Source organism: Rana temporaria, chromosome 2 (assembly GCF_905171775.1).
Source record: "Rana temporaria chromosome 2, aRanTem1.1, whole genome shotgun sequence".
Taxonomy (NCBI): domain Eukaryota; kingdom Metazoa; phylum Chordata; class Amphibia; order Anura; family Ranidae; genus Rana; species Rana temporaria.
The window spans coordinates 440,633,330-440,659,508 of NC_053490.1; the positions used below are offsets into that span (position 1 = coordinate 440,633,330).

The window sequence follows — 26,179 nt, forward strand, 5'->3', positions numbered from 1 at the left end:
TTCAGATGGTTCAACGGTCCAGGATCAAAAAACTGAGATATGTGTTTGGGGATAGATTGACCCAAGTAGGAAAGAATAAGGATGATAACCCCAAAGCCTGCACTTCTTTTGCGAGGCAGTTAAATTGGTGGGGTTAGTTCCACTTTAAAGTGAAAAAAAGTTACCGTATTTGACAGGGGGTAAAAGACGACCCCCTAATTTTCCAGCTAAAAGGTTGGTTTTGGGATATACACGCCTTATAAGACGACCCCTTTCCGACTAGTCTGTCGAGAAGCTGAGGGGTAGCTGCACTGTGCCCATTGCATGCCCCCCCCTCACTGTGCCCATTGCATACCTTACTGTGCCTATTGCATGCCCCCTTACTGTGCCCATTGCATGCCCCCCCTCACTGTGCCCATTGCATACCTCACATCACTGTGCCCATTGCATACCTCACCTCACTGTGACCATTGCATGCCTCCCCTCACTGTGCCCATTGGATGCCTCACCTCACTGTGCCCATTGGATGCTTCACCTCACTGTGCCGATCTCCATACCTTTTCCCTGCGGGCGTCCTCGGCCTTGGACGAGAGGACGTCTGTGATAGGCGAAACACTGAACACAGGCTCTGCTGGGAAACAGTGTGCCGCCTATCACGGAACAGGACGAGGAGGAGGCGCGGCTTTTGAACAATGGACGCCCGCAGTCTGACTTTGCATACAGGGGATTACCCTTGGGGGAAATACTTGATTGGTCTACAGTTTGAGGTGAGCCGCCTGTATATACGGTGGTGGAGGCACTAATAAGGACGCAGGTAATTTTCAATGTTTTCCAAACACCCTGATCACTACTGAGGAGAATAGATTTACCTTTGGTGTCATCTTTCTACGTCATCCTTTGCTCTCATATTATATGAACTGGGACTATTTATATGGCTCTCTTTAGCCAAATATTATTCTAATGTACTCAATAGTGTTATGATTTTTGGTTTTTAGCATTGCAGGTTTTGTACTCATCCAAGTATTGCTATATATTGACTTTGAGTGTTCAGCTGCTTATGTTAGGATTGTTCTTTGGTTTTGCGCTGACTGAACCCACGTTTTTTTTTTTAATTCAAACATGTGACTTGCTCCATCAGACTCAACAGTCAACTTGAAAAAAAGAGGAGCTTACTGGCATGCAGTAAAAGCACAAGCAGACAAAGAAGTGGATTGCCAGGAGAACTTCATAACTCAGAGTTTTCTCATTGCAGCTACAAAGGTACGTACACTTACATACCAAGTACACCAAGCAATCATTATTTAAAACCAAAAGTATATATTTTGGTAGAATTCTCAACTAAATTAAATGTTAAATCTAGTTCCATTAACTGGCCTTTGATAAAAAATAAAGCTGTTCGCCAACCAAAATGATTTAAAATGTTGGAAAGATTAGGGAGAAGATTAGAACTTCTTTTGTTTTTATTGCTTTTAGAGACTTCAGTCCAGGGAATTCTCCTCACTTACTGTGTGGTCCATGGCAAGGAATCCTTGCAACAGGGAAACAGACAGCAGTAAAAATCTTTTTTTTTAATTTATTTTTTAGAAGATCAGGAAAGAGTCAAAACTTTTGAATTTTTTTTTACAGCTATGTCCCCTGTCAGGAGATTTTTCTCATTTCCTATGTGGTCATCATAAACAGAAATTACGGGGAAATCTCCACAGAGAATTTGAGTTTTAGAAGTCAAAGTGGATTTTGGCATAGGGCTTTCACACTGAGGCGATGCGCTGGCAGGAGACAAAAAATCTCCTGTCAGCAGCATCTTTGGAGCGGTGAGAGGAGCGGCATGTATACTGAAAACAATGGGAAACCGCGGCAATACCGCCCGCAATGCGCCTCTATAGAGGTGCATTGCGGGCGGTATTAACCCTTTATCGCCCGCTAGCGGGGGTTAATACCGCAACGCTAGTGGCTGATTCCCGCAGCAATCCCGGCGGTATAGCGCCGCCACCGCGGCTCCCGCCCCAGTCTGAAAGGGGCCTAACACTTTTGAAAGCCTTTAGGTGCATTTACAGGCGTCAAGCACTTGCGCATTAATTAATTTTATTGAAGAGAAGAAGTCCCATTGGACGAAACGTACGTCAGGCTAGGCACGGAGCAGCTGTGACATCTGAACACTCATGGAGGGTGCTGGACAAATTAATGTTTTTATTTTGAGCCTAATTTTATTGTTTTTGTTGCAAGTACAACTTTTAATAAACTCCTGTGTGCTTTAAAAGAATGTTGCGCAATGAGTTTATCTTCCTCTTTCATATGAAAAATATGTGACCGGACTCTGAAGTTTCCTTAACTGATGAGAACTGTGGAATATACACCTGTGGAATCCAATTAAGCAGGATGGGCAGTGGATGCAGTTGATCCCATAGTGAGTAGTGAAAGCTCACCAATGCGCAGATAGACCCTGGAGGGTCTTAAAATCTGGTAAGCAGATATACTTACCCTGTCTATCCTGTGGGGAGCACTGGGTGTCTTCACAAATTGAACATTGTATCAGCACGTGTTTTGAGTTCACTTTATGTATGTGGAATTGGGAAATTTAGACTATAATAATTTTTATTTTTTCCCTTTTACATCTTTATTGCATTAGATTAGATTTTTTTTTGCACTTTAATCATTAAGGTGCTTAGACAGCGCTACAGGTTTTTGATTTTAATAATTTATTATGGCCATTAAAATTAACTAGTGCTCAAGAGCCAAACGCAGCTAGCATGCCTTTGCACGCATTAGGCTCGTTTATAAGCATCAAGCGTTTTTTCTGCCAAAACTCTGCTGCTCCTAGACGCTGTGTCTTTTTTTTTTTTATGCCACTAAAACCTTATGTGTGCATGAACACATAGGCTAACATGCAGGGAAGTTTAGAGGCAGGCAACCCTAGAAGCAGCTGTCTTTGAGTTGCTGTTTAAAGCCAGTGAATTTATTTTGCACATAATTATAGACAGACTCCATTTCTTAATAATGTATCCTCTGTATATGGCACTGGCAGTAAGTTTTTGTTGATCCCATAAATAAAGAAAAAAACATGCACGGCAGAATAGTTCTAATTCAAAAAGTTCATGTTCATTGTCTACATCACCACGCTACAGCATAAAAATCAATTCAAGGAATGCCCAAATCCAAGTTCTTTTCAGCGAGATCATACACTCCCAGAAGATGTGCTTAATCAAAACGTCATGTACAATGCTAGCCTGCCAAAAGACCTTGGTTAGAACTACAAATCCTTCTTGGATAAACGCAAGTGCGTGTTTGCCAAAGCAGAGGCAAATAACTCCGGTCTAGAATCCATTCCAGGACCAATTGCTCAGCATGTTATTATGGTGCGTATTAGAGAGCATTTAACACTGTGATCATTTCATAATGACATTTCAATACCATTTTATTTCAATATGTCATTATTATAAACCAAACTGCATTCCTTCCTTTCAAGCATACTCACATCCTACCGAGCAGAGAACTCTACCAAAGACTAATGACCAATAGACACGTATGTCCTGATATTATGAACTGTACATGGTGTAGTTGGCATCTGTGCCGCTAGATTTTTATAGATTTTTAGGTAAAATAATGTTTTTGATACTCTTCTTCATCTGTTAATAGGTTAGAAAATTTTACCTGATTGGCTCTTTCAAGGTCGGTCATAATCATCTCAATCTCATCAGCTCTGTAGACAAAGAAAAAAAAAAACATTACTAAAAAACATATCACTAATTCTATCAAAACAAGTAAACAAAGGGCAGTTTGATTTACATATTCACAGTACACACCATGTACCTCCGCTTGCTCAGCGGGGATCGCTCCGTTGATCCCCGCTGATGACAGGGTGGTCCCCGCACACTGTGCAGGGACCGCCCTGTCTTTTCTCTGCTCTCCCCTATGGGAGGGATCGGATGAACACGGACCGTCAGTCCGTGTTCATCCGATCCGATGACGGAAGGAAAAATAGGGTTTTCCTCCGTCTGCAGAATCAGAGAAATGCGGAGGCGGGCGAGATCGGGTGTCAGCGGATGTTCATCTGCTGACACCCGCGATCTCATAGGGACCAATGTATGTCCCTTTTTCATCCGCACACGGATGGATGAAAAAGTGGACATACGGACGGTCCGCAAGTTTGAAAGGGGCCTTACTTTCAGATTTTGTACATGAGCAGTGAGTGCAGCAAGCTTTTGCAAAGCACTTGCATAGCTTTCGACTCTTTGAGCAGCTTTACTGAAGCTTATAACCACCTCCAGTCTGGGTAAATTCTGACATTCTACATGTAAAAAACATTGTTCCTAGGAAACTAAGCTAATTTTTCAAGCAGAGGTCCTAGAGAATAAAATAGTGGCTGATGCATATATTTTTATATTTGCACAGTGGTTTTTACAAAATACAATTTTTTTTCCAAGAAAAACACTTTAATTTTAATGCACAAAAACAATATAATACCCAATTGTTTGGTACAATATAAAAGATAAGGTAATGCCGAGTGAATAGATACCAAACATATCATGCTTTAAAATTGTGTACGCTCGTGGAACGGCAACTAAAAATCTCCCTGGTGACGCTTTATAAGCCTTTACAGGTTATCAGTTTAGAGTTGCACTTGAGGTCTGGCGCCAACATTATTGCCTTTCATGGAAAAACCTCACGTGCAGTGTGATCGCAGTTTATGCATGCGGGACCTGCGTGCGCATTCAAATTCACATGTGAGCACTTTTTTTAGTTAATATTTACCAAAAAAAGTTTACGCTGTATCTTTACTTTTTTTAATCAATTTTATTGCTATACCAAAAATGGATTAACAGCAGCCCTTGTGAAAGCACGGACTGTAACAGGTCCTCAATCTCTCCTCTGCCCTCCAAAGCATCTAATCAAACCAAGAACGGCTTGATCAGACATTTTGATAAGCCGGTAGTGACTTGTTTACATGAGACAGAAACCGAAGGTGTTGAAATCCTTGTTGCTTCTGGCTTTTGACGTCACACTGTGTTCCAGGAAGCAAATGCTGCTGGTCACATCCTTACTTGGCTCCCTGAGAGCCCAGTAAAAGCAACCGGGGCCCATTTCCCTTGCCTATAAAAGTAATCCAGTGGCTCTATAGCTGCTAGGATTACTTTTACATTGAAGGCAATCGCTGGCTCCTACCTGCCTTTCGCCTAAGTGTTTCTTGCAGTTTCGTTACACACTCCAAAGACATGCTGATAGGTTAATTGGGCCCTATCTAAATTGGCTCTAGTATGTGTATGTATCAATGTGAGTTAGGGACCCAATACCACGTACACATGATCCGAAAAAATACAGACGGGGGATCGTCCTTTTTTTTGGGCATGCTAGTCGTATATAGAACCTGAAGGGTTTACTAAACAAAAATCGTACAATCTGGTATCATACGAGAACATTTTTCATGCATGTCCACTAAAACAATCATCTGATGAACAGTCATGATCGGCTCTTGAAAGCTCTGTACTAACGATCCGATTATCATACGATCGCGTAGAAAGCGGTATTTTTCGTCTAATTTTCGGATCGTGTGTACAGGCCATTGGATTGTAAGCCCCATGAGGGCAGTGACAAATGTGACTGTACAATTTATATGTAAAGCAATGTATAAATTGACAGCGTTATAGAATTACCTATAACAAATAACAAAGTCGTTTTCTTTAAAGGCTTCAACAGAAAACTTTAGAAAAGTTAAATGAAGACTGTAAAGAATATATATATATATATATATAAATAAAAATGTAACAGGAGGTGCTGGAACGTGCAGAAGTAAATTGGAACACCCAAAACTCCCAGGTGGACAGGAACAGTCAGAAATGATGGCAGGGGAATCAAACTACAGTTGGGAGTATCCAAGACATACAAGAACCCAGGTGTTGACTGATGTTCTGTAATATAAAAATGCCAAGAAGTTTCATACAGGTTGTGAAAACAAAATTCTCCGAATGGCTTTAAAGGGGTTGTAAAGGTACAATTTTTTTTTCCTAAATAGCTTCCTTTACCTTCGTGCAGTCCTCCTTCACTTACCTCATCCTTCCATTTTGCTTTTAAATGTCCTTATTTCTTCTGAGAAATCCTCACTTCCTGTTCTTCTGTCTGTAACTCCACACAGTAATGCAAGGCTTTCTCCCTGGTGTGGAGTGTCGTGCTCGCCCCCTCCCTTGAACTACAGGAGAGTCAGGACGCCCACTAATACACAGCTCATTTCTCTATCTGCAACGTAGAGAGCGTCCTGACTCTCCTGTAGTTCAAGGGAGGGGGCGAGCACAACACTCCACACCAGGGAGACAGTCTCGCATTACTGTGTGGAGTTACAGACAGAAGAACAGGAAGTGAGGATTTCTCAGAAGAAATAAGGACATTTAAAAGCAAAATGGAAGGATGAGGTAAGTGAAGGAGGACTGCACTAAGGTAAAGGAAGCTATTTAGGGACAAAAAATTGGACCTTTACAACCCCTTTAATAGTTCCAGGAGTTCAAAAGTCCTCCAGTTTACCATTTCACAAAAAACAGGAATCAATATAATGAATTAAGCACCCTAATGCCGCGTACACACGGTTGGAATCTCCGACAACAAATGTTCGATGTGAGATTGTTGTCGGAAATTCCGACCATGTGTAGGCTCTATTGGACATTTGCTGTCGGAATTTCCGACAACAAATGTTTGAGAGCTGGTTCTCAATTTTTCCCGACGACAAAAGTTCTGTCTGTAGCCAATTTACGATGCACAACAATCCTACGCATTCTCAGAATGAATTTGATGCATGCTTGGAACCATTGAACTTAATTTTCTTGGCTCGACGTAGTGTTGTACGTCACCGCGTTCTTGACGTTCGGAATTTCCGACAACATTTGTGTGACCGTGTGTATGCAAGACAAGTTTGAGCGAACAATCCGTCGGAAAAAAAATCCACAGTATTGATGTCGGAATATCCGATCGTATGTACGCGGCATAGGACTACCTGGAATTAATTGCAGCCAAAATACAAACGGACACTATTTTAGTTACCAAGAGATGAGCACAGCTTTCACTTCGATAGATCTTTCCTGTGCAGGCTAATTACAACTGTTTACATTCCAGATCTCTTGTTTAAGAAGAGCCGTTCTCTTCAAAACAGCTCCTAATTATAGATTGGCACTGTAAATATGAATTCATCTTAATCCCTAAACGTGTAAATATTTTTACTGATAATTCTTGTTGAAAGCAGGACTTGTTGTATCAGCGCTTTAAATGATTTTCACTTGAATAAACACTTTAGCGATATGTCATTCTCCTTAATAACGGACAATATTGTGCCCTATTTTGGTCAGCGTTGAAGAGATCACAGCATCTCAGAATAGTTGACGTCTAATTTTAATACAACACATGCCCAGGTTACCTGGCCACCCTGTATTACAGTAAACATTTCCTGTCTGCTATTGCTAATCGCCTTCCCATCGTGCTCTATGCCTGGCAGTCATTGGAACCCGCTGGCTTTCATACTTTCTGGACCAAGAAAGTCAGAACTTCAAAGCTACATACTTTTATAAAGACAAAGAAATCCACACATCACTACAAAACCTGTATGTGGAGATTGAAACAGCCTCAGCCCAGGCTCCATCCAGGCCACCCCAACGCGTTTCGTCCTACCCATGATTAAGCCCAGTGGGCTGGGTTAAATGTGTTGGGGGGTGGCCTGGATGGAGCCCGTGCTGAGGCTGTTTCACTCTCCACATACAGCTTTTGTAGTAATGTGCGGCTTATAGGATTTTTCTCTCTTTGTATTGGTATCGACAGAACTGGGATGAGCTCTGTCCTTGCCTGCACCCTTATGCCACGTACACACGATCCAAAAATCAGACGACAGATCGTCCGACTTCTTCCGTTTACTAGTAGCAAGTAGAAATTTAATAGGTTACTAAAGTCACGGAAATTCTCGTACGACAGAAAAAAAAAAATCGGAAGTGAGGTCATGTGTTGTAATGTAAATACATACGTTGTATTTTCGGACGACAACTGTACTGACCAAACGAAAATCGTACGATCTGGTATCGTACAAGGAAAATTTTTGTGCTTGTCCCATAAAATAATATTGGATAAACTGTCATGATCGGCTCACGGAAGCCCTGTACTAACGATCCGATTATCGGACAATTCTTCCTTGGACGACATTTTTCGTACAACATTCGGATCGTGTGTACGTGGCATGCAATTTGGTATTGGCTCATAGCTGCATACGTGTTCTGGTTAATGACTCGAAGAACTGAAGAGGGTTAGTATGGCAGCCAGAGGCATGAGAAGTTAGCAATGTCAGCCTCCATGTTTCTTATAATAAATGTTTCATTTAAAACATTTCTCCCCACAGGCCCCAACCTGTGACTAGACAGTGAAAGGAAAAGCATCAGACTGAAGAGCTCATCTCTTTGTCACTTTGATCTCTCCTTCTATCATATTGTCAGTTGTTAGCACATGAGCACTACAACACAACTGATTGGCTCCTTGCGCTTCTCCCTCTACCAGTCTAAACTCTGTTGTACAGGAATTACAAAAGGCTTTTATCAAGTCAAGTTCAGGTGCTTAAACTGCTTGCATTTGGAAATAAAATTATTGGTGTATTAATAAATGCCATAGCTTGATTAATTTGTCTCCTTTAGATCGTCCTGGAGTATGGCTTCAAATGAAATGCATTTTTTTTTTAAGAAACACGTGTAAATAAAACAGATTTGCTTGATGTAAATAAGCATATCAATCTATGTTTAAAAACAAAACAAAAAACCTTGACTTCTCACTTGTGGGAAACCTAAAACTTTCTAAAACATTTTAATACAGTTTTAGAAAGATTGTTTTTGGGTATGATGAACATATATACACATATATTGGTTGACCACATTTGCTCATTACATTGTCAAGCTCTTCCTCCTGCATAGTAGTACTCCACAATGGGGGGGATTTATCAAAACTGGAGCAGATAAAATCTGGAGCAGTTCTGCATGGCAACCAATCAGCTTCTATCTTTCATTTTCAAAGCTTAACTTAACAAGCTGAATATAGAAGCTGATTGATTTCCATGCACAACTGCTCCAGTTTTCTTAAATTGCCACCACTGACTGTACTTCTCTATTCCTTTTTCTCCCTGTAAGCCTATGAAAGAGGTATAACCCTATCTAAAAACGTTTTATAAAGCCATTTGATAATATAAGCAGTTATCACACAGGAATACGAATTCCCTGAAATACACATGACCACTAGAGGGAGCATGTACCATCCTGAAACATAAAACCAATCTATACACATGGAATACAATGATCAAAGCGCATAAGTAAAATTGTGAAATTCGTGTTAAAAATTACTTTTAGTGGAGGAGAACAATTTGACTCAAACTGTGTTCTTTCGCAAACAAGTACTTTAGTTTCCTGTTAAACGATGAAATGTGCAATTACTTAAAAAGAAAAAGGCAGCTGCTTCGATGAGTTACTAACAAGCAAAAAAGAAGGTGCACATGGATAGGTTCATGAGCAATACAAACATTTTCTATTTCTTACTACAGCAAGTCAACACAAAACACCCAATTCATCCGTTTTAACATGGAGGTCAAAAACAGAGGTTTTTGTTGCATAATTGCGCAAATGCGTATAAAAGGGGTGGGGGGGGGGGGTGCAGCTTTGTGTCCCTAAATGCAAACTGTCTGCATTCCCACAGATATCAAATTGGGAGCAGTGGCTGTGTCTGTGCGGCCGCGGGGTCTCAACTAACATTAAGACACCAATCACACTTATGCGACTTTGGATATCAAAGTCACATGACGAGTTGTACCCCCACGTTTTCCAATGATATCCATTCATATATGTGTGACTTAAAGGCGTAGCAACTTCAAAGAAGTTCATCCACTACTTTGTTTTCACTTTCTTGAAACTTGAGGGCCACGTTAACCCTCAAAGGTTGCATGAAAGTCGTGACTGAATGTTTTACATGCAACAGTGGGTCCGACTTTGAAGAGGGACAACAAGTCACACCGTCTTATCGAGCGGGCACACCCGGGCACAGCCCAGGGGCCCCACGTGGTCTTAGGGCCCGATCAGGGTCGGTTCTGTCAAAACCCTGCAGGATGCGGCAGTCGGCAGAGCTGAAAGGACAGCAGCAGACAGTGTCTGGTCTCTCTGCACAGTGGAGCGCTCAGCGCAGGGGCTGTCTGGTTGGGGAGTCAGTGGGGACTGTCGGACGCCTTCTTTTAATGGGATTCTGCCTGTGGGGAAGGGAGGCTGGCAGCTGTCACTTATCTCCTCTGTCCTTCACCTTCCTTCACTTGTCCCTGGCTGTCTTCCCTCCCTGAGTGAGTCTGAGAGATGAATGTCGGCACTCGGCAGAAGCTCCGCCTCCACGGTCTCCACACTGCAGCAAGTTGGGACTCCCCAGTTAACTATGAAAGCGCTGCCTTGGTATGTGCATGTGCCATTACTGCAGGTTCACTCATATTATCACACAGGGATTCAGAGTGAACAACACAGGACCTCAATGTTCTGAAGACCCCTGTAAACTGACCAATCCCTGATTTCCTGCTGTGCCCACTGCCCAGCCATGTTAGAAACCCCACCCCCTGATGTGCACACAGCATGGTGCTAGGTGTGTGTGCAGCTGCCACATGAAAATTGGAGGAGACTAGAGGCTGCAAAATCGGTGTGTCATGTAGGTCAGTGTATGTATGTCAGGTAGGTCAGTGTATGTATGTCAGTTAGGTCAGTGTATGTATGTCAGTTAGGTCAGTGTATGTATGTCATGTAGGTCAGTGCAGGTCAATCACTTTATATTCATTTTTTGGTGTAGCTGTATTTTATTTTGAAGGCATGTTTAAATACAATTAAATGAAAATTATTAAATCAAAACAAGCGGGCCATGGAAAAATTATCAAACGTTTACCCGCCCACGGCGATAAAAAGGTTGGGGAGCACTACCCTAGACAACAAACTTTGCACACTTGTAGAGGAAGAGTGGGGCTACATGTGGTCCAGGGGATCCACGACCGGCCAGTACCAGGTCCCCAAAAATCACAGGAGAAATGACTGTTTAACATTGGAGTCTATGGAAGGAGTGCCGGCTTTGAAAAAAATCGGTGCTCCCTAGCCGTTGGTCCCACAGACAACAATGGCCGGCTAGTACCGGGTCCCCAAAGTCCGGGAGATCAGGCGTAAAAAGGTGACTCGAGTATAAGCCGTGGGGGGCATTTTCAGCACAAAAAAATGTGCTGAAAAACCCGGCTTATACTCGAGTATATACGGTAATTCAATTTGGGAAAATAGAAGAGGGCAGAGAAACACTGCTAAACGCTAAAGGCACTAAATGCACAATAGCGCCAATGTAAAATTCTTCTAAAAATTAATTTTTACAGCCGCTTTTTCCTGGCGTTGTTACTGACTTTGCAGCTAGTTTTTTTTTAATGCCCTGTGTGCATGAGGCCAAATGCGCTAATTGTTTCATTAGGTATAGTTGGTTATAGTTTTATTAGGTATAATTACAGTTCATCCTTCTGTATAGCAGATTCATCAGACCCCTCATACCAGATAGATTTATCCGTATTTTAGAGATTAGTGGTTCGCATGCCTTCACTTGATAATGAATGTGAAAGAATGGGCCGAGCGGTGCTAACGGACATTCTGCAGACCAAAGAGTACTGTATTTCATACAATGGGAGGGGTTTGGGTAGACGAGACGGGCTCAGGCTTCAAAGTAAAGCAGTCATAGTGAATAGATGGTGGAGAGAGTGACAGTACCAAGGTCTGGCCATTAAAAAATAAGGCAAAAAAAAAAATGAGCTTTTTCCTATTTGACTGGAGTATGATTGTAAACCGTCTGCGCTCTATCACTCAGTATCATATTCTATGTACAATGCAATTCACTCTTATCTTTATATGATAACAGTGCTATTAGCTTCATTTCCATTTGACACAGCAATTTATGATGAGGCTATAAAAATGGCTGTGGTTATATTTCTATTCAGGAAATATGAATGTGCTTGATATGCTAACACTGAGCAAAGGTGTTAATGTCTGCTCATGCGAGACCAAAGTAGAAGCATATGGTACTGTGTATGTCCATAGTACATCTGCTTCCATAGCAAGTGGCTTGCAATGGGAGCAGACACTCAAGAGGAGCAGACAGTAGCGGTGTGGAAAAGAAAGGGGAAAGGGAATGGGAATAATTTGCGCTTAGTAAGGAATGTATGTTAATAAAACAATTAAGATAGGGTCCTGAGAAGGACGTCCTGCTGCTAAACACTACAAGTAGCGGTGTGGGACTCCAGAAGAGGAGGATCAGGGCTGCTCAGTGCAATACTAATGCATGAAGCAGGTAACTATAACATGTCGGTGATTTTAAGAAAAAAAAAATACTTTTACTACTGTTTAAGGTGGCACCTGTCTCCACATTTCTGCCCCTGTGCCACAACACAGGAAGTAAGGAGAAATCTCTCCACTGGGGGGCACAGACTGAAATAAAATTCCTCCGATTCTAAACCCTCTGCTATTTACAAAATGTAAAAAAGGTCTGGGTTAAAGTTGGGTTTTAAATTAAACTCACAGACATTTTATTGAATTGCTGTTTCCCTGGTGGCTAAATTAACAAAACTAGACACAATTGACAGGGAAGAGGGGTCTATATTTTCATGGTGCCTCAGGCAGCACTATGTCTAGGAATGCTCTTGGTTCACCACAGTCCCTCACTATTCTCCTCCTCTAAAATGTCTTTAGCAGTGCTTCACATTGTTCCTGTGGGAGAAAATGCTTGGTGATCGTATCTGTGTCTATGTTATCATTACTGGAGAGAAGTAGTTATTTATTCCTCTGTGACTCTCCACATAATCTGGAGGTCATAGGCTTAAAGGGGTTGTAAAGGTTTGTTTTTTATTTTCTAAATAGGTTCCTTTAAGCTAGTGCATTCTTGGTTCACTTACCTTTTCCTTCGATTTTCCTTCTAAATGTTTTTTTTTTCTTTGTCTGAATTTCCCACTTCCTGTTTCTCCTCAGTAAACTTGCCCCCATCATTCGAGCCGTTCTGGCTGGGGGTTTGTCAGCCAGAACAGCTTACTGAAGAGGAACAGGAAGTGAGAAATTCAGACAAAGAAAAAAAAAACATTTAGAAGGGAAATCGTAGAAAAAGGTAAGTGAACCAACAATGTACTAGCTTAAAGGAACCTATTTAGAAAATAAAAAACAAACCTTTACAACCTCTTTAAGCATTTAGATGCCTGCAGACCTCAGGTCTGCAAGAAATCTGACCTAATCATGCACTCAGAAGATATCTTGTAATGCTTTTCTATCATGTGTGTCCAATAAATTATATATATATATATAAAACACACACACACACACACACACACATATGTTTATTATGTAACTTATCACCAGGGATTGTGCAGGAACCATACACAACACCTTATCAGCATTGATTGTGAAGGAACCGTACAGCATACCTTATCTCCATTGAGTGTGCAGGAACCATACAGCACACCTTATCACTATTGATTCTGCAGGAACCATACACCACACCTTATCAGCATTGATTGTGCAGGAAGCATACGACAAACCTTATCACCACCGATTGTGAAGGAACCATATGGCACACCTTATCACCAGAGATTGTGCAGGAACCATACAGAACACCTTATCAGCATTGATTGTGAAGGAACTGTACAGCACACCTTATCACCAGAGATTGTGCAGGAACCATAAGGCACACATTATCACCACTGATTTATAGGAAGCATACAGCACATCTTATCGCCAGGGAAAGTTTACAAACCAATCAGCTGGCATTTAAGGGCTCTTTCACACGGGGTGATCAGTGATGATCCGCCCCGTGAAGCTCCGCTTGCTCAGCAGGGATCCCCACTGAGCTGGTGGATGACAGAGCGGTCCCCGCACTCTGTGCAGGGACCGCCCTGTCTTTTCTCCTCTCTCCTCTATGGGGGGATTGGATGAACACGGACCGTCTGTCCACGGATGGATGAAAAAGTGGACATACGGACCGCCTGTGTGAAGGAGCCCTTAGGCTGCTATGACTGGTTTATTCCAACTAGTACTCTCAAACAAAGACTAATTTTTAGGATAGGTCACTAAAGTTGGCCACACCTGATCAGATATCTGCCTGCTCTTGATAGCAATGGGGCTGACTTCAATTCAGGCTAAAGAGAAATAGAATATTACACAGAATTTGTCCTATCTGTAAAAAAAATTCAATTTTTTTATTTTTTTATTAATATATCATAAAACCATGCCAAAGCAAAATACCAGAATAATCCTTGTGTTTGAAATCATGCCACAATTCAAAGATATTGACATGTATGTACACCAAAACCATATGCAATCTATGGGAACTGCCCTGGGCATTACATGGGATATACCTCTGGATTAACACCGGACCACAGCTAACAGTATTAAACCAAGGTGTACATGAGGTGTAGGTTATCAAGTTCTAAATAGAACGGTTTTATTACTAATAAAATTACACACACATTTGTGTCTATATATAAACACACAGGGCCAGATTCAGATAGGTGAGCGGATCTTTAGATCTTATTTACGTTACGCCGCCCCAAGTTTTTGAGGCAAGTGCTTTATTCAGAAAGCACTTGCCTGTAAACTTGCGGCAGCGTATCGTAAATCCCCCGGCGGAATTCAAATTCCGCGGGTAGAGGGCGTGTTAAATTTAAATCAGGCGTGTCACCGCGCCGAACGAACGGCGCATGCGCCATCCGTAAAATTTCCCAGCGTGCATTGCTCTAAATGACGTCGCTAGGACGTCATTGGTTTCGACGTGAACGTAAATAACGTACATCCATATTCGCAAAAGACGTAAAAAATTCAAAACTCGGCACGGGAACGACGGCCATACATAACATAGGATACGCCGCACATACCCCTCATATAGCAGGGGTAACTATACGCCGGAAAAAGCCGAACGCAAACGCCGTAAAAAAAACGCCGGGCGGTCGTTCGTTTCTGAATTGGCGTAACTCCTCATTTGCATATTCCTCGCGTATACAAACGGAAGCGCCACCTAGCGGCCAGCGTGAGATTGCAGCCTAAGATCCGACGGTGTAAGTCACTTACACCTGTCGGATCTTAGGGATATCTATGCGGAACCTGATTCTATGAATCAGGCGCATTGATACGACGGACGGAACTCAGAGATACGACGGCGTATCAGGAGATACGCCGGCGTATCTCTTTTCTGAATCCGGCCCATACAGTATATCTCACACACATACTGTGTGTATATATATATATATATATATATATATATATATATATATATATAAAAACTTGCAAGCCACAGACTAAATTTCATTAATTTGATCAAGCTTCATCTTCTCTGACATTACTCAGTCACATGGGGCAGACTGCAGACACTTTGAAAATTAGGTTTGCATTTTTCTCGTGTTCCTTCACACGTCAATGCCCCTGAACCAAAGAATTACAAAAATAAATAAAAATAAAACCGTTTGTAACGTTGTAGCCTAAAAGTACAGACCGCTAATATCACACATTTCAGCAGTATCCAGACGATCGCTCAAGAGAAAAATAAAAACATATTCCATTCTAGGGAAATCTACACATGTAAGGAATTACTCCAGAATTGGCCTCTTGTGGCCCAACATGGTGTCCAAATAACTTATGTGCGAAGAAAAAAAAAAAAGGCCAACAGTATCACACAGACAACATCTGAAATGCAGGTCACAGCTCAGCATGTGACCCACTGTGCAATCAAAGCCATTGCCTGTAACTGTCACTCAAGGTTCAATCATTTCAGCGCAGGACAAATTGAACAGCTGTGGCTCGGAGAATTAAGTGTGCTGCATGATTCATTCTGTATCTATAAAGGAAGGCATGCGAGAATATCCTGTGCTCTGCAATGCATTACAGGCTCTTCTGCCATAGATTAGGTTAATACTTTCACCATCATGTAACGCAATATTATCGACAGCAATTGTTAAACCTTAAAAATATCCCAAGTGGCAGCCATTACTCCCTGCTGTCACAAGGATATTTTTTTTTTCAGTGACCTATTTGTAAATAAAATAAATAAAGGCGTTTATTGGAGGCTTTTTTCCACTTCCAGCTGTACACTGATATTACAGGTATGGTTAGGTGAGAGTTTAAAGACAATAGGGGGGCATGTATTTATCACAACTGGAGCAGCTCTGCATGCAAACCAATCAACTCTTATCTTTAGCTTGTTCAGTTAAGCTTTGACAATGAAAGATTGAAGCCGATTGGTTGTCATGCACAGCTGCTCCAGTTTTGATAAATTCCTTCAATGTACCCCCTATATATTTTTTATATATATATATATATATATATATTATATATATATATATATATATATATATATACACATATACACACACACACACACACACACACACACACACACACACACACACACACACATATATATATATATATATATATATATATATATATATATATATATATATACCGTATTTATCGGCGTATACCGCGCACTATTTTGCCCTGAAAATCAGGGCAAAATCGTGGGTGCGCGGTATACGCCGATACCCGCTTTCCCGCGTCGAGTTTGAATACTGCGCCGGCATATACTGAGCGCTCGTGTATCTTCGGGCAGTCTCGGCACCTCTCGCGCTGACGTCCTGAGCGTACAGGACGTCAGCGCGAGAGTTGCCGAGCCTGCCCGACTATACACGAGTGTACTACGCTCGGTATATGTCGGCGCAGTATTCAAACTCGGCGCGGGAAACGAGCGGGGAGGACGCCGCAGAAGGACGCTGGACCCAACGAAGAGGACACCCAAAGCCGCAGACGGACGACGGACCCGATGAGGCCGCCGATGGACGCCGCGCAAGACACCAAAACTGTAAGTACAAAACATCTTTTTTCCACAGGAATTCGGGCAACTTTAGGGGTGCGCGCTATACGCGGGAGCGCGCTATACCCCGATAAATACGGTATATATATATATATATATACATATATATTTGTTATTTTTAATTTAGCGCCATCAATTTACACAGCGCTTTACATACATTGTACATTCCCATCAGTCCCTACCTTGAAGGAGCTTACAACCCAAGGTACGGTTAGTGTTTAATTTTTACGCACCTTGTTCCTATATTTTATTTCTGTAGAACTTCTGCAGAACTCTCTCTCGCAAACTAACTAGTCTGACACTGGTCATCTTCTGGGTTGAATGACATCCAGGATCATTTAAAATATTTCATGCAAATGTGGTGACGTAACCCCAAGATGCGACAGCCTAGGCACACAGGAAGTGGAGGAGGGTGCTAGGATTGGGGGGAGGGGGTGTCTTTGACAATACTGGACTACTTTAAAATGTATGTATAACCTAAACATTTTTTTTTTGCATATATGAAGGAAGAAAAAGGGATGGGAATACAGGCACAGTTGCTGAGGCTAACCCTACACAATTCCCGCCCAATGGATTATAATGGACTATCTCGGTACTGATAAACAACAACATGCAATGTTATGTAAAAAATATATTTATTACGTATAAAAATGACATATAAAGTCAATTTTAAAATTAAAAAAAACAGATACCCAGGTTTCCCCCAAGAGATATCTGTTAATGCAGAGTATAGATTATCTATATATATATATATATATATATACAATATACTCTGCATTTTTATATGTAATAAATAACTTTTTTTTTACATAACATTGCATGTTGTTGTTTATCAGTACCGAGATAGTCCATTATAATTCATTGGGTAGGAATTGTATAGGGTTAGCCTCAGCAACTGTCTCTATATTCCCGCCCCTTTTTCTTCCTCTATACTAATTTGGATGATGGTACTGTACTTTGTTATGGCTATACTCAAAAAACTTCTTCATAGATGAAGGGAGAGTTAAATGCCCTTCCAGGTTGTTTTGCCACTGTATACCATTAGGGAACATTTCCTTTCCTTATTGTCCCAGAGACAAAACAGGAAGTTAGAGGAAAACTCTGAAATTGAGGGGAATTCCCCTCTTGGACAGCGATCCCCAGAACAGATGTCCCCTTTGAAAGATTTCTCTTTAGCCTTTGGTTTTTGTTATGGGGACAACTCTAAAATGCTGGATTTCCTCTCATGTCCTTGGCTGAGGACAATGGTCACCAGTACAAATACAGGGGTGAATCTACCCAATGGAGATACAAAAAGCCATACTTGACTCTATCCAAAACTTGTCTGTAGTCATTTCTGTACAAATCCATTTATTGAAGAATAATACAATAAAAATCTTAAAATTATTTTAACCACTTAACCCCCGGACCATATTGCTGGTCAAAGACCAGAGCACTTTTGCGATTCGGCACTGCGTCGCTTTAACTGACAATTGCGCAGTCGTGCGACGTGGCTCCCAAACAAAATTGGCGTCCTTTTTCCCCCACAAATACAACTTTCTTTTGGTGGTGTTTGATCACCTCTGCGGTTTTTAGTTTTTGCGCTATAAACAAAAATAGAGCGACAATTTTCAAAAAAATGAATATTTTTTACTTTTTGCTATAATAAATATCCCCCAAAAATATATAAAAAAATATTTATTTTTGAGAATGTAAACTCTTCCAATCAGAATCTCTGCAATCAATTATACGTACACTTACTATCGTTACCCCTAAACAGTCAAATACCATGCAGGCCACACGATATCCAAAACAGTCTATGGAATTTGGGAGCAGCAGACATAACCACTAGAGGTCACCGACTGAAATTCAATCAGTCTCTCAACACAAAGCTCTACAGCTAAAAGAACAGCGAGTACACTTCAACGCTGTATTTGCACTCCCCATAAGCTGTCAGAAAGGTAAGTATAAATTGTGAGGCCTAATGCCTAGATGTTGTATGCTACTGCTGTTTTCTGGCGCTCATTTGATTAACTCTTGGCGAACCCTTGCGAATTAGCTTCATTTTACGGAAGAAATAGAGGCGTTCAGAATAAGGGATTCACAGCTTTCATAAAGCAAACATATGGCGATACGAGCAAATTAGCACCTACAAGGCAGAAAGTGAACAGAATTCCAAGCTACTTAATAAACAAGATGACAGCCTTCTTCCTTCCAACTAGTGTGCCGTATTTACACTAGAAACTTTCAAATTAATTAAAGGCTATAACATTAATAAACATTGAATAGTGATAACGAGCTAAATTATCCGCAGCAGAGAATCCATCAACATTATTTTTACCTGATCATTTAAAGGAACCCGACAGCTTACTTGGTCTTAAGCCCTGTACACGCGATCGGATATCTGATGGAATCTAATCCGATGGATTTTTTAGTCGGATAGCCAATGAAGCTGACTTTCATCAGTCTTGCCTACACACCAGTCAAAAATCTGACCGTGCCAAAACGCGGTGACGTAAAACACTACGACGTGCTGAGAAAAACGAAGTTCAATGCTTCCGAGCATGCGTCGACTTGATTCTGAGCATGCGTGGATTTTTGACCGATGTACTTCCACACAGACGATCGTTTTTTTTATCCATAGGAAAAATTTAAAACATGTTCTATTTTTTTTCACCGATGGAAAACAAATCGATGGGGCCCACACACGATCGGTTTGTCCGATGAAAACAGTCCATCGGTCTGTTTTCATCGGACAAACCGATCGTGTGTACACTGCTTAAGGGTGTCTAGTTTACCAGAACTCTCCAGAAGCCCTGCCAATTAAAGCAGTAATGAACCCAAAACCAAAAATGTTATATATTGCAGCTTACCAATCTTTATATGTGGTGGCTGCATTCGCTTTCTTTTTTAAAGCATGAATAAATAAAAACGCATCATTATAAGCACCCCTTTCAGTGGTAAATTGTTTGTCTCAACCCACTTACTGCTACACTTGTAGGAGAGCTTGTTCTGTTGACAAACAACAGACATACTGGCCAGATCACCAGAATTGGTAAACTGCAGTATAATAAATGTTTGCTTTTGGGGCCAATACTGCATTAAACTCAGGATTCTCAGGAAACAGAATAGTTTTTTTTTTATGCCTTTTCTTCACTGCAACCGAGTCTCCCTGCAGTGTCAACATTTTCTCTGCATAGGAGTGCAGGCAGCTGCAGCAGAGTAGAAACTTTTTGTGTCTTCATTCTCTCCTCCACATATGATAAATTAATATAATGTCTTTAACTTTTATAGCACTGGAATACCTTGTGTAAGGACCAAGACAAATAGGTTAATGTTGATGTAAACCCTCCATACACCCAATGGAGTGAACAGTCTCAGATGATACACAGGGATGAAACCAATCTCCCTACATACGTTTTACATCCATACAGTATCTGCTGTCTTCACATTTATATACTGTTTAGAAAGTTGAGATCGTGTTAGGAGATTTTCTCTTCCTGGTTAACACAGAGTGCGATGTCTGGGCATACAGCCAAGATAGTCAAAATTGCTGATCGGAGGAAAGGCACACACCCCCTCTCCTCATAGGCAGAGACTCTCAGAGGTGTTTTGTAATAGGACCTGCTCTCTGCTAATCTATTTTAGCAACGTCCCCGGACAAAAGATTTAGACTGCTTTTATCTGATGCGTCAGAGAATTTGTCAGGAGTTATCGGGCTGATAACAGAGGAACAGTTCAGGAGAGCGCTATGGGACTTAGCTCATTAAAAAGAGATAACAAAATACTGCAGATATATGTGCCCAGCTAAAATTTCATGAATCGGGTTTACATCCACTTTAAATAATAATAAAAAAAGGGCATTCACCGAAATTCTTCTCATCCTTATTTGTATACTAACCAAATACTTTTTTACTTTAGAGTAGAGAGGTGCTAAAACTTTTGTTGATTTGCATTCACTATCTGTGTCCTTTGGAAAGATATCCCTTCACTTCCTGTCCCAGAGACACAACAGGGAATGTAAACAAATCTCTCAAATGCAAGAGAAATTCCTTCCTAGAGTGATGGTAAATCCAAACAGTTTTCAATGACAATAGACAAATAGAGAGGGTGACTTCATTGACAAATGACAAGAGCTAACAGATGTTCTAATCCTTAAACATTCTTTCCAAAAAAAAAAAAAAAAGTTTTGCGATTGGCGATTCTTCCATCCATCTTGTTTGTGTGGATGGAGTAACGTGTTAAAGTGGTTGTAAATGCTGAAGTTTTTTTTTACCATCATGCATTCTATGCATGAACGTAAAAACCTTCTGTGTGCTGCTCCCCCCAGCCCCCTTAATACTCACCTGAGCCCCCTCTTAATCCAGAGATGTGCACGTGAGTGTCGACTGTCCCTCTCCTCATTGGCTGAGACGTGCAGCGTGAGCCATTAGCTCCAACTCTTGTCAATCACAGCCAGCGAGCCAATGAGGATTGAGAGAGTGGGGCTGAGCCACGGCTCTATGTGCCAAGCATGCACCAGTGCGCCATAGCAAGCGACTTGTCATTGGGGACACTGGTCAAGGTGGAGGAGCCAGGAGTGCCGTCGGGGGATCCGAGAAGAGGAGGATTGGATTTTCTCTGTGCAAAACCATTGCACAAAGCAGTTAAGTACGCCATGTTTATTTAAAAAAAAAATTGAATTAAACGCCAAACCTTTAATGTCTTTTTTTCAGTCATCTCAGGCTGAACAAAAAAAAAATGAATTGCAAATGAAGCGATATGTATGTAGGATTTTTTTCTTAATTTCTGTACTTCGGTAACTGTGTTCGTCCGAAGGTAACCATATAATGAAAGAATATTAAAGCGGGGGTTCACCCAAAAAAAATTTTTTAACATTAGATTCAGGCGAGTTGTTAGGAGCACAATCGGGTGTTTTTTTTAAATCATTGCCGTACATACCGTTTTAGATGTATATGTTCTCCGCGGCTTCGGGTATAATCTGCGGGACTGGGCATTCCTAATTGATTGACAGGCTTCCGACCGTCGCATACAGCGCGTCACAAGTTGCCCGAAAGAAGCCGGACTGCGAGTTGGCTCTATAAGGCGCCTGCGCACCGACGTTCAGCTTCTTTCGGCAACTCGTGACGCGTTGTATGCGACGGTCGGAAGCCTGTCAATCAATTAGGAACGCCCAGTCCCGCAGATTATACCCGGAAGCCGCGGAGAACATATATCTCTAAAACGGTATGTACGGCAATGATTTAAAAAAAAAACACCCGATTGTGCATCCAACAACGCGCCTGTGTAATGTTACATTTTTTTTTTTTGGGTGAACCCCCGCTTTAAGACCTTACTTACAGGGGAAGACTACATTTCAAAATTACCAGCAGGCTCAGAGAAAGACTACTGAAAATGTATGCAGGAGGTTGAGCTTGGTCCTACCTTCTCCCACCTCATCCGTCACCTATTGGTCTTTTAATGTGACAAGTTTCCCTGTTGACCAATACAAAAAGTTCTAGTGCTAAAAGGGGGTTAAACAGAGCTTTCACAAAAATAGCTGAGGTTAACACTTACAGACTGTGTATACACTGATCATTTTTGACATACAGTTTTCACTGAAAGTAACCCAACTACTACAAGGATTAAGGCAGGTTTACTTTAGAGGGTAACAAATTTAGTTACGAAAATGATGCAATATATCTAATTACTGCAGAAACATTTGAGTAATTCTGTATTAAAAAAGTGTCCTTTCTAGCTCAGGTGGGCAGCTAAGAATAAAAAAAAAAAATAAACACACAGGATACACTGTTAATATAATTCTCACCCAGAAATGTCATTTTCTGCTAATCTGATTGGCTTTCTGCTCTTACCGTCAGCTTTTCTCTTATTACAAGACCGGGAATGATTACACTCCTGCCAGATCAACGCAGTGTGAACTCACGAGCAGCTGCCCAGCCACTGCTGGAAATTCTCACTTCTACCAAAAAAATCATATAAATTCTTATAGAGAGGCCATCTATTGTTAGGAGGCACACAGAAGCGAGAGACCAGCTGGGAAAGTTTGCAGCGGCGCCTGTCGCTCCTTTTTTTAAGGGACCCGTTAAGAGAGTTTGCAGTGGCAGCTATGTGGCTCCCTGTTAGCACATTGCTGATCTGTCCAGAGCGTGGACAGTTGAGTATAAGACTTTTGGGGCAGTGATGGTTCTACTTTAAATTAGAGAGAGAGTCTGAAGCAGGGGCGGAATGACAACTCATGGGGCTCCCGGGCAATAGGAGATTATGGGGCCCCTGGGCAATAGATTATGGGGCCCCCAGGCAATAGGAAATTATGGGGCCCCCAGGCAATAGGAGATTATGGGGCCTCTAGGCAATAGGAGCTTATGGGGCCCCCAGGCAATAGATTATGAGGCCACACAGTATATACACACATTCAGTATACATACACAGTACAGACACACAATATACACACACAGTATACATACACACAGAATACACATACACACACTGAAAAGGTACTGGAGAGGCAGGGCAGCTATAATCTTGGGATTTTTAAAAAAAAAACACAGATTTTTACTGAGGCTGGCAACCCTGATGGGGCCTCCTAGTGGCATGGGGCCCTCGGGCACTGCCCGAGTGGTCAGTCCGCCCCTGGTCTGAAGATAGACAGCCCCTTCTGTGCTATATAGAATCCATAGTGCTCTCAAAATCGTGTGTTACAGATGCCTCCTGTATTAGGGCTCATATAAACATAGTGGCCCAGATTCAGAAAGCAGTTATGACGGCGTATCTCCGGATACGCCGTCGTAACTCTGAGTGCGGGCCGTCGCATCTCGGCGTCTGATTCATAGAATCAGATACGCCTCAATGTTGCCTAGATACGAGCGGCGTACGTCTCCTACGCCGTCGTATCTTAGGGTGCAATATTTACGCTGACCGCTAGGGGCGCTTCCCTAGACTTCTGCGTCAAATATGCATATTAGGTAGATACGCCGATTCAGAAACATACGTCCGCCTGGCGCATTTTTTTACGTCGTTTGCGTAAGGCTTTTTCTGGCGTAAAGTTACCCCTCATAAAGCAGGGGTAAGTCATGTTAAGTATGGACGTCGGAAACGACCGAACAGCGTCGTATTTTACGTCGTTTACGTAAGTCGTTCACGAATACGGCTGTACGCAAGTTACGTTCACGTCGAAAGCATTGACAGTTTGCGGCGTAATTTGAAGCATGCGCACTTGGAAACGTTCACGGACAGCGCATGCGCCGTTCGTAAAAAACGTCAAATACGTGGGGTCACAATTAATTTAAATAAAACACACCCACATCATCCAGATTTGAATTAGGCGGGCTTACGCCGGACCACATACGCTACGCCGCCATAACTTAGGGCGCAAGTTCTTTATGAATACGGAACTTGCGCCCTACGTTACGGCAGCGTAACGTATCTGAGATACCTTACGCCCGCCGATAGATACACAATTGTATCTAAATCCGGGCCTGGATATTTTCTTGAGTTTGACATGCGTTTAAAATGCAAGTCAACAAAATCTCATTGCCTTTGAGGGTACTTCAGAAGCTGCCTTCCTTTGGATGCAGAATGTCCTATTAGGCCCCTTTCAGACGGACGGCTGTTTTGCCGCAGTTAAAAGCACTACAAATGTTTTGTGAAATTCAAGGCTCCAGGCACTGCGATTAGCTGCATTTGCACATTGCGATTACATGCGTTTACGTGCGTTTAATTGCAGCCGCGTTTAGCTGCGGTATTCATTTCCATAGCAACCCTTTTTATTTTTTATGTTTTTGTTTGGGTCCCTTGAATTCTAAAACGCTGCTATCCGCAGTTGACAAAAAAGACTGCGATTACCTGCGGTTATGTGCATATAGCTGCGCTACATCGCACCTGGACGCATTCAATTCTATTTTTTCTATTCGCACCAAACCGCATGTAACGTAATCGCACGCAAACGCTGTGTGTGAATGGGGCCATAGAAAAACATTGTGTGCTTTTAGCTGCGGTAGAAAAATAGAAAATCCGCAGCTAAAAGCACCATTCTATCCGTCTGTCTGAAAGGGGCCTTAAGGTGAACTTGAACTGTAGACAATGCAGGTCATGCGCAGCTTCTTATTTCAAATGCTGCCTTTTTCATTGGAATGCAGCTGCAAGTGTTTGAATAAAAAAAAATGGAGCATTTGAGTAGAACACCCGTCGCCAAACATGAAAAATGTTAATAAAAAAAAGAGAGAGATAAAAAAAAAGATACAACAGAGTTGTTGTAAAACTTATAGACAACAAAAATGAATTTAATGTTGACCCCAAACTAATATATTTTCCCTTAAAACATCTCTGAACATTTCTTAATATAAGCACCACAGTAGGACATGGGTGATTCTGGCTGTGTTTGATCCTTCAGAAATCTTGAAAAGAACACATTATGTTCAGTAACCAACTCGCTGTTGTCAGACTTGTTTAATTTGCCTTCTCGTAGAAGATACACGGCTATGCAGCAATGACTAAAATGGTCTTCGGGACACTTTGTCTATAGCTTTCAAATAACTGTCTGCTTGACTGGAGTAAATATTTGCCTACTGTGGCTAAATTGTTTGTTAATGTTAAATGCAGGAATTACATATTGTTTATCACCATAGCAACAACATGAAAAGAATCATTGCCTCCATTTTAATTCCAATGAATCTTGGCGTTTAATTAAATTAAGCACAATGAAGAAGAAAATCATAGCTGGAATACTTGGCAGCAGCAAAATAAATTCCATTTTGTACAGCAAAAGAGGAATAAACGTGGTTTAAAAATACACCGTCCTGGAACATTAAAAGAAATAAAAATAAATATTGTCATTCTAGGGCTTTGGGCCATTTGTGTTAGTACCTTGGGTGTTCTATCATTGAAAGACACTTCATAAGTTATTCCTAATAAAAGATCTTGCCAATCTGAATGAAATGATTAATAATTTATTAATTATCAGGATGCTCAAGGCAGTATTTATAAGTGGAAGAATCCTACCCCAGAGAGGAGGCTTCAGAAAATGTCATATACATGACATATCTTCAAGTCAGAAGATAGATCTGCCGGAAAAAAAAACACTTTTCACGGCCTCATGTATTGACTCAAAGTGGCACGTAGTCATTAAAGAATAGACAAAAACGATTCCCATTAGTACGATGTTTTGTAACAGGTTGTAACAAAATCCCTAAACCTGAACACAGTATTTAAAATGCAGTCTTGTCTGTAGCATTTAGTCATTGCAACGCTTCATGATACACTGACCATATAAAATGGTCATCTGCTATGCTTTCAAAAGACATTTCTAAAGTAGTTCTGTAAAAAAAGCTGA

The 26,179-nt window shown here is 41.4% G+C and overlaps 1 protein-coding gene across 4 annotated transcripts in view; it reads right to left on the reverse strand.

The window, feature by feature from the left end:
* CUX1 (cut like homeobox 1) overlaps positions 1-26,179 on the reverse strand; it is a 429,361-nt gene that overhangs the window by 106,850 nt on the left and 296,332 nt on the right. For all 4 annotated transcript variants that reach the window (XM_040338414.1, XM_040338412.1, XM_040338415.1 and 1 more), the window contains one exon: positions 3,628-3,676. In XM_040338414.1, the coding sequence (XP_040194348.1) occupies positions 3,628-3,676 (49 nt within the window). The remainder of the gene's footprint in view (positions 1-3,627; positions 3,677-26,179) is intronic.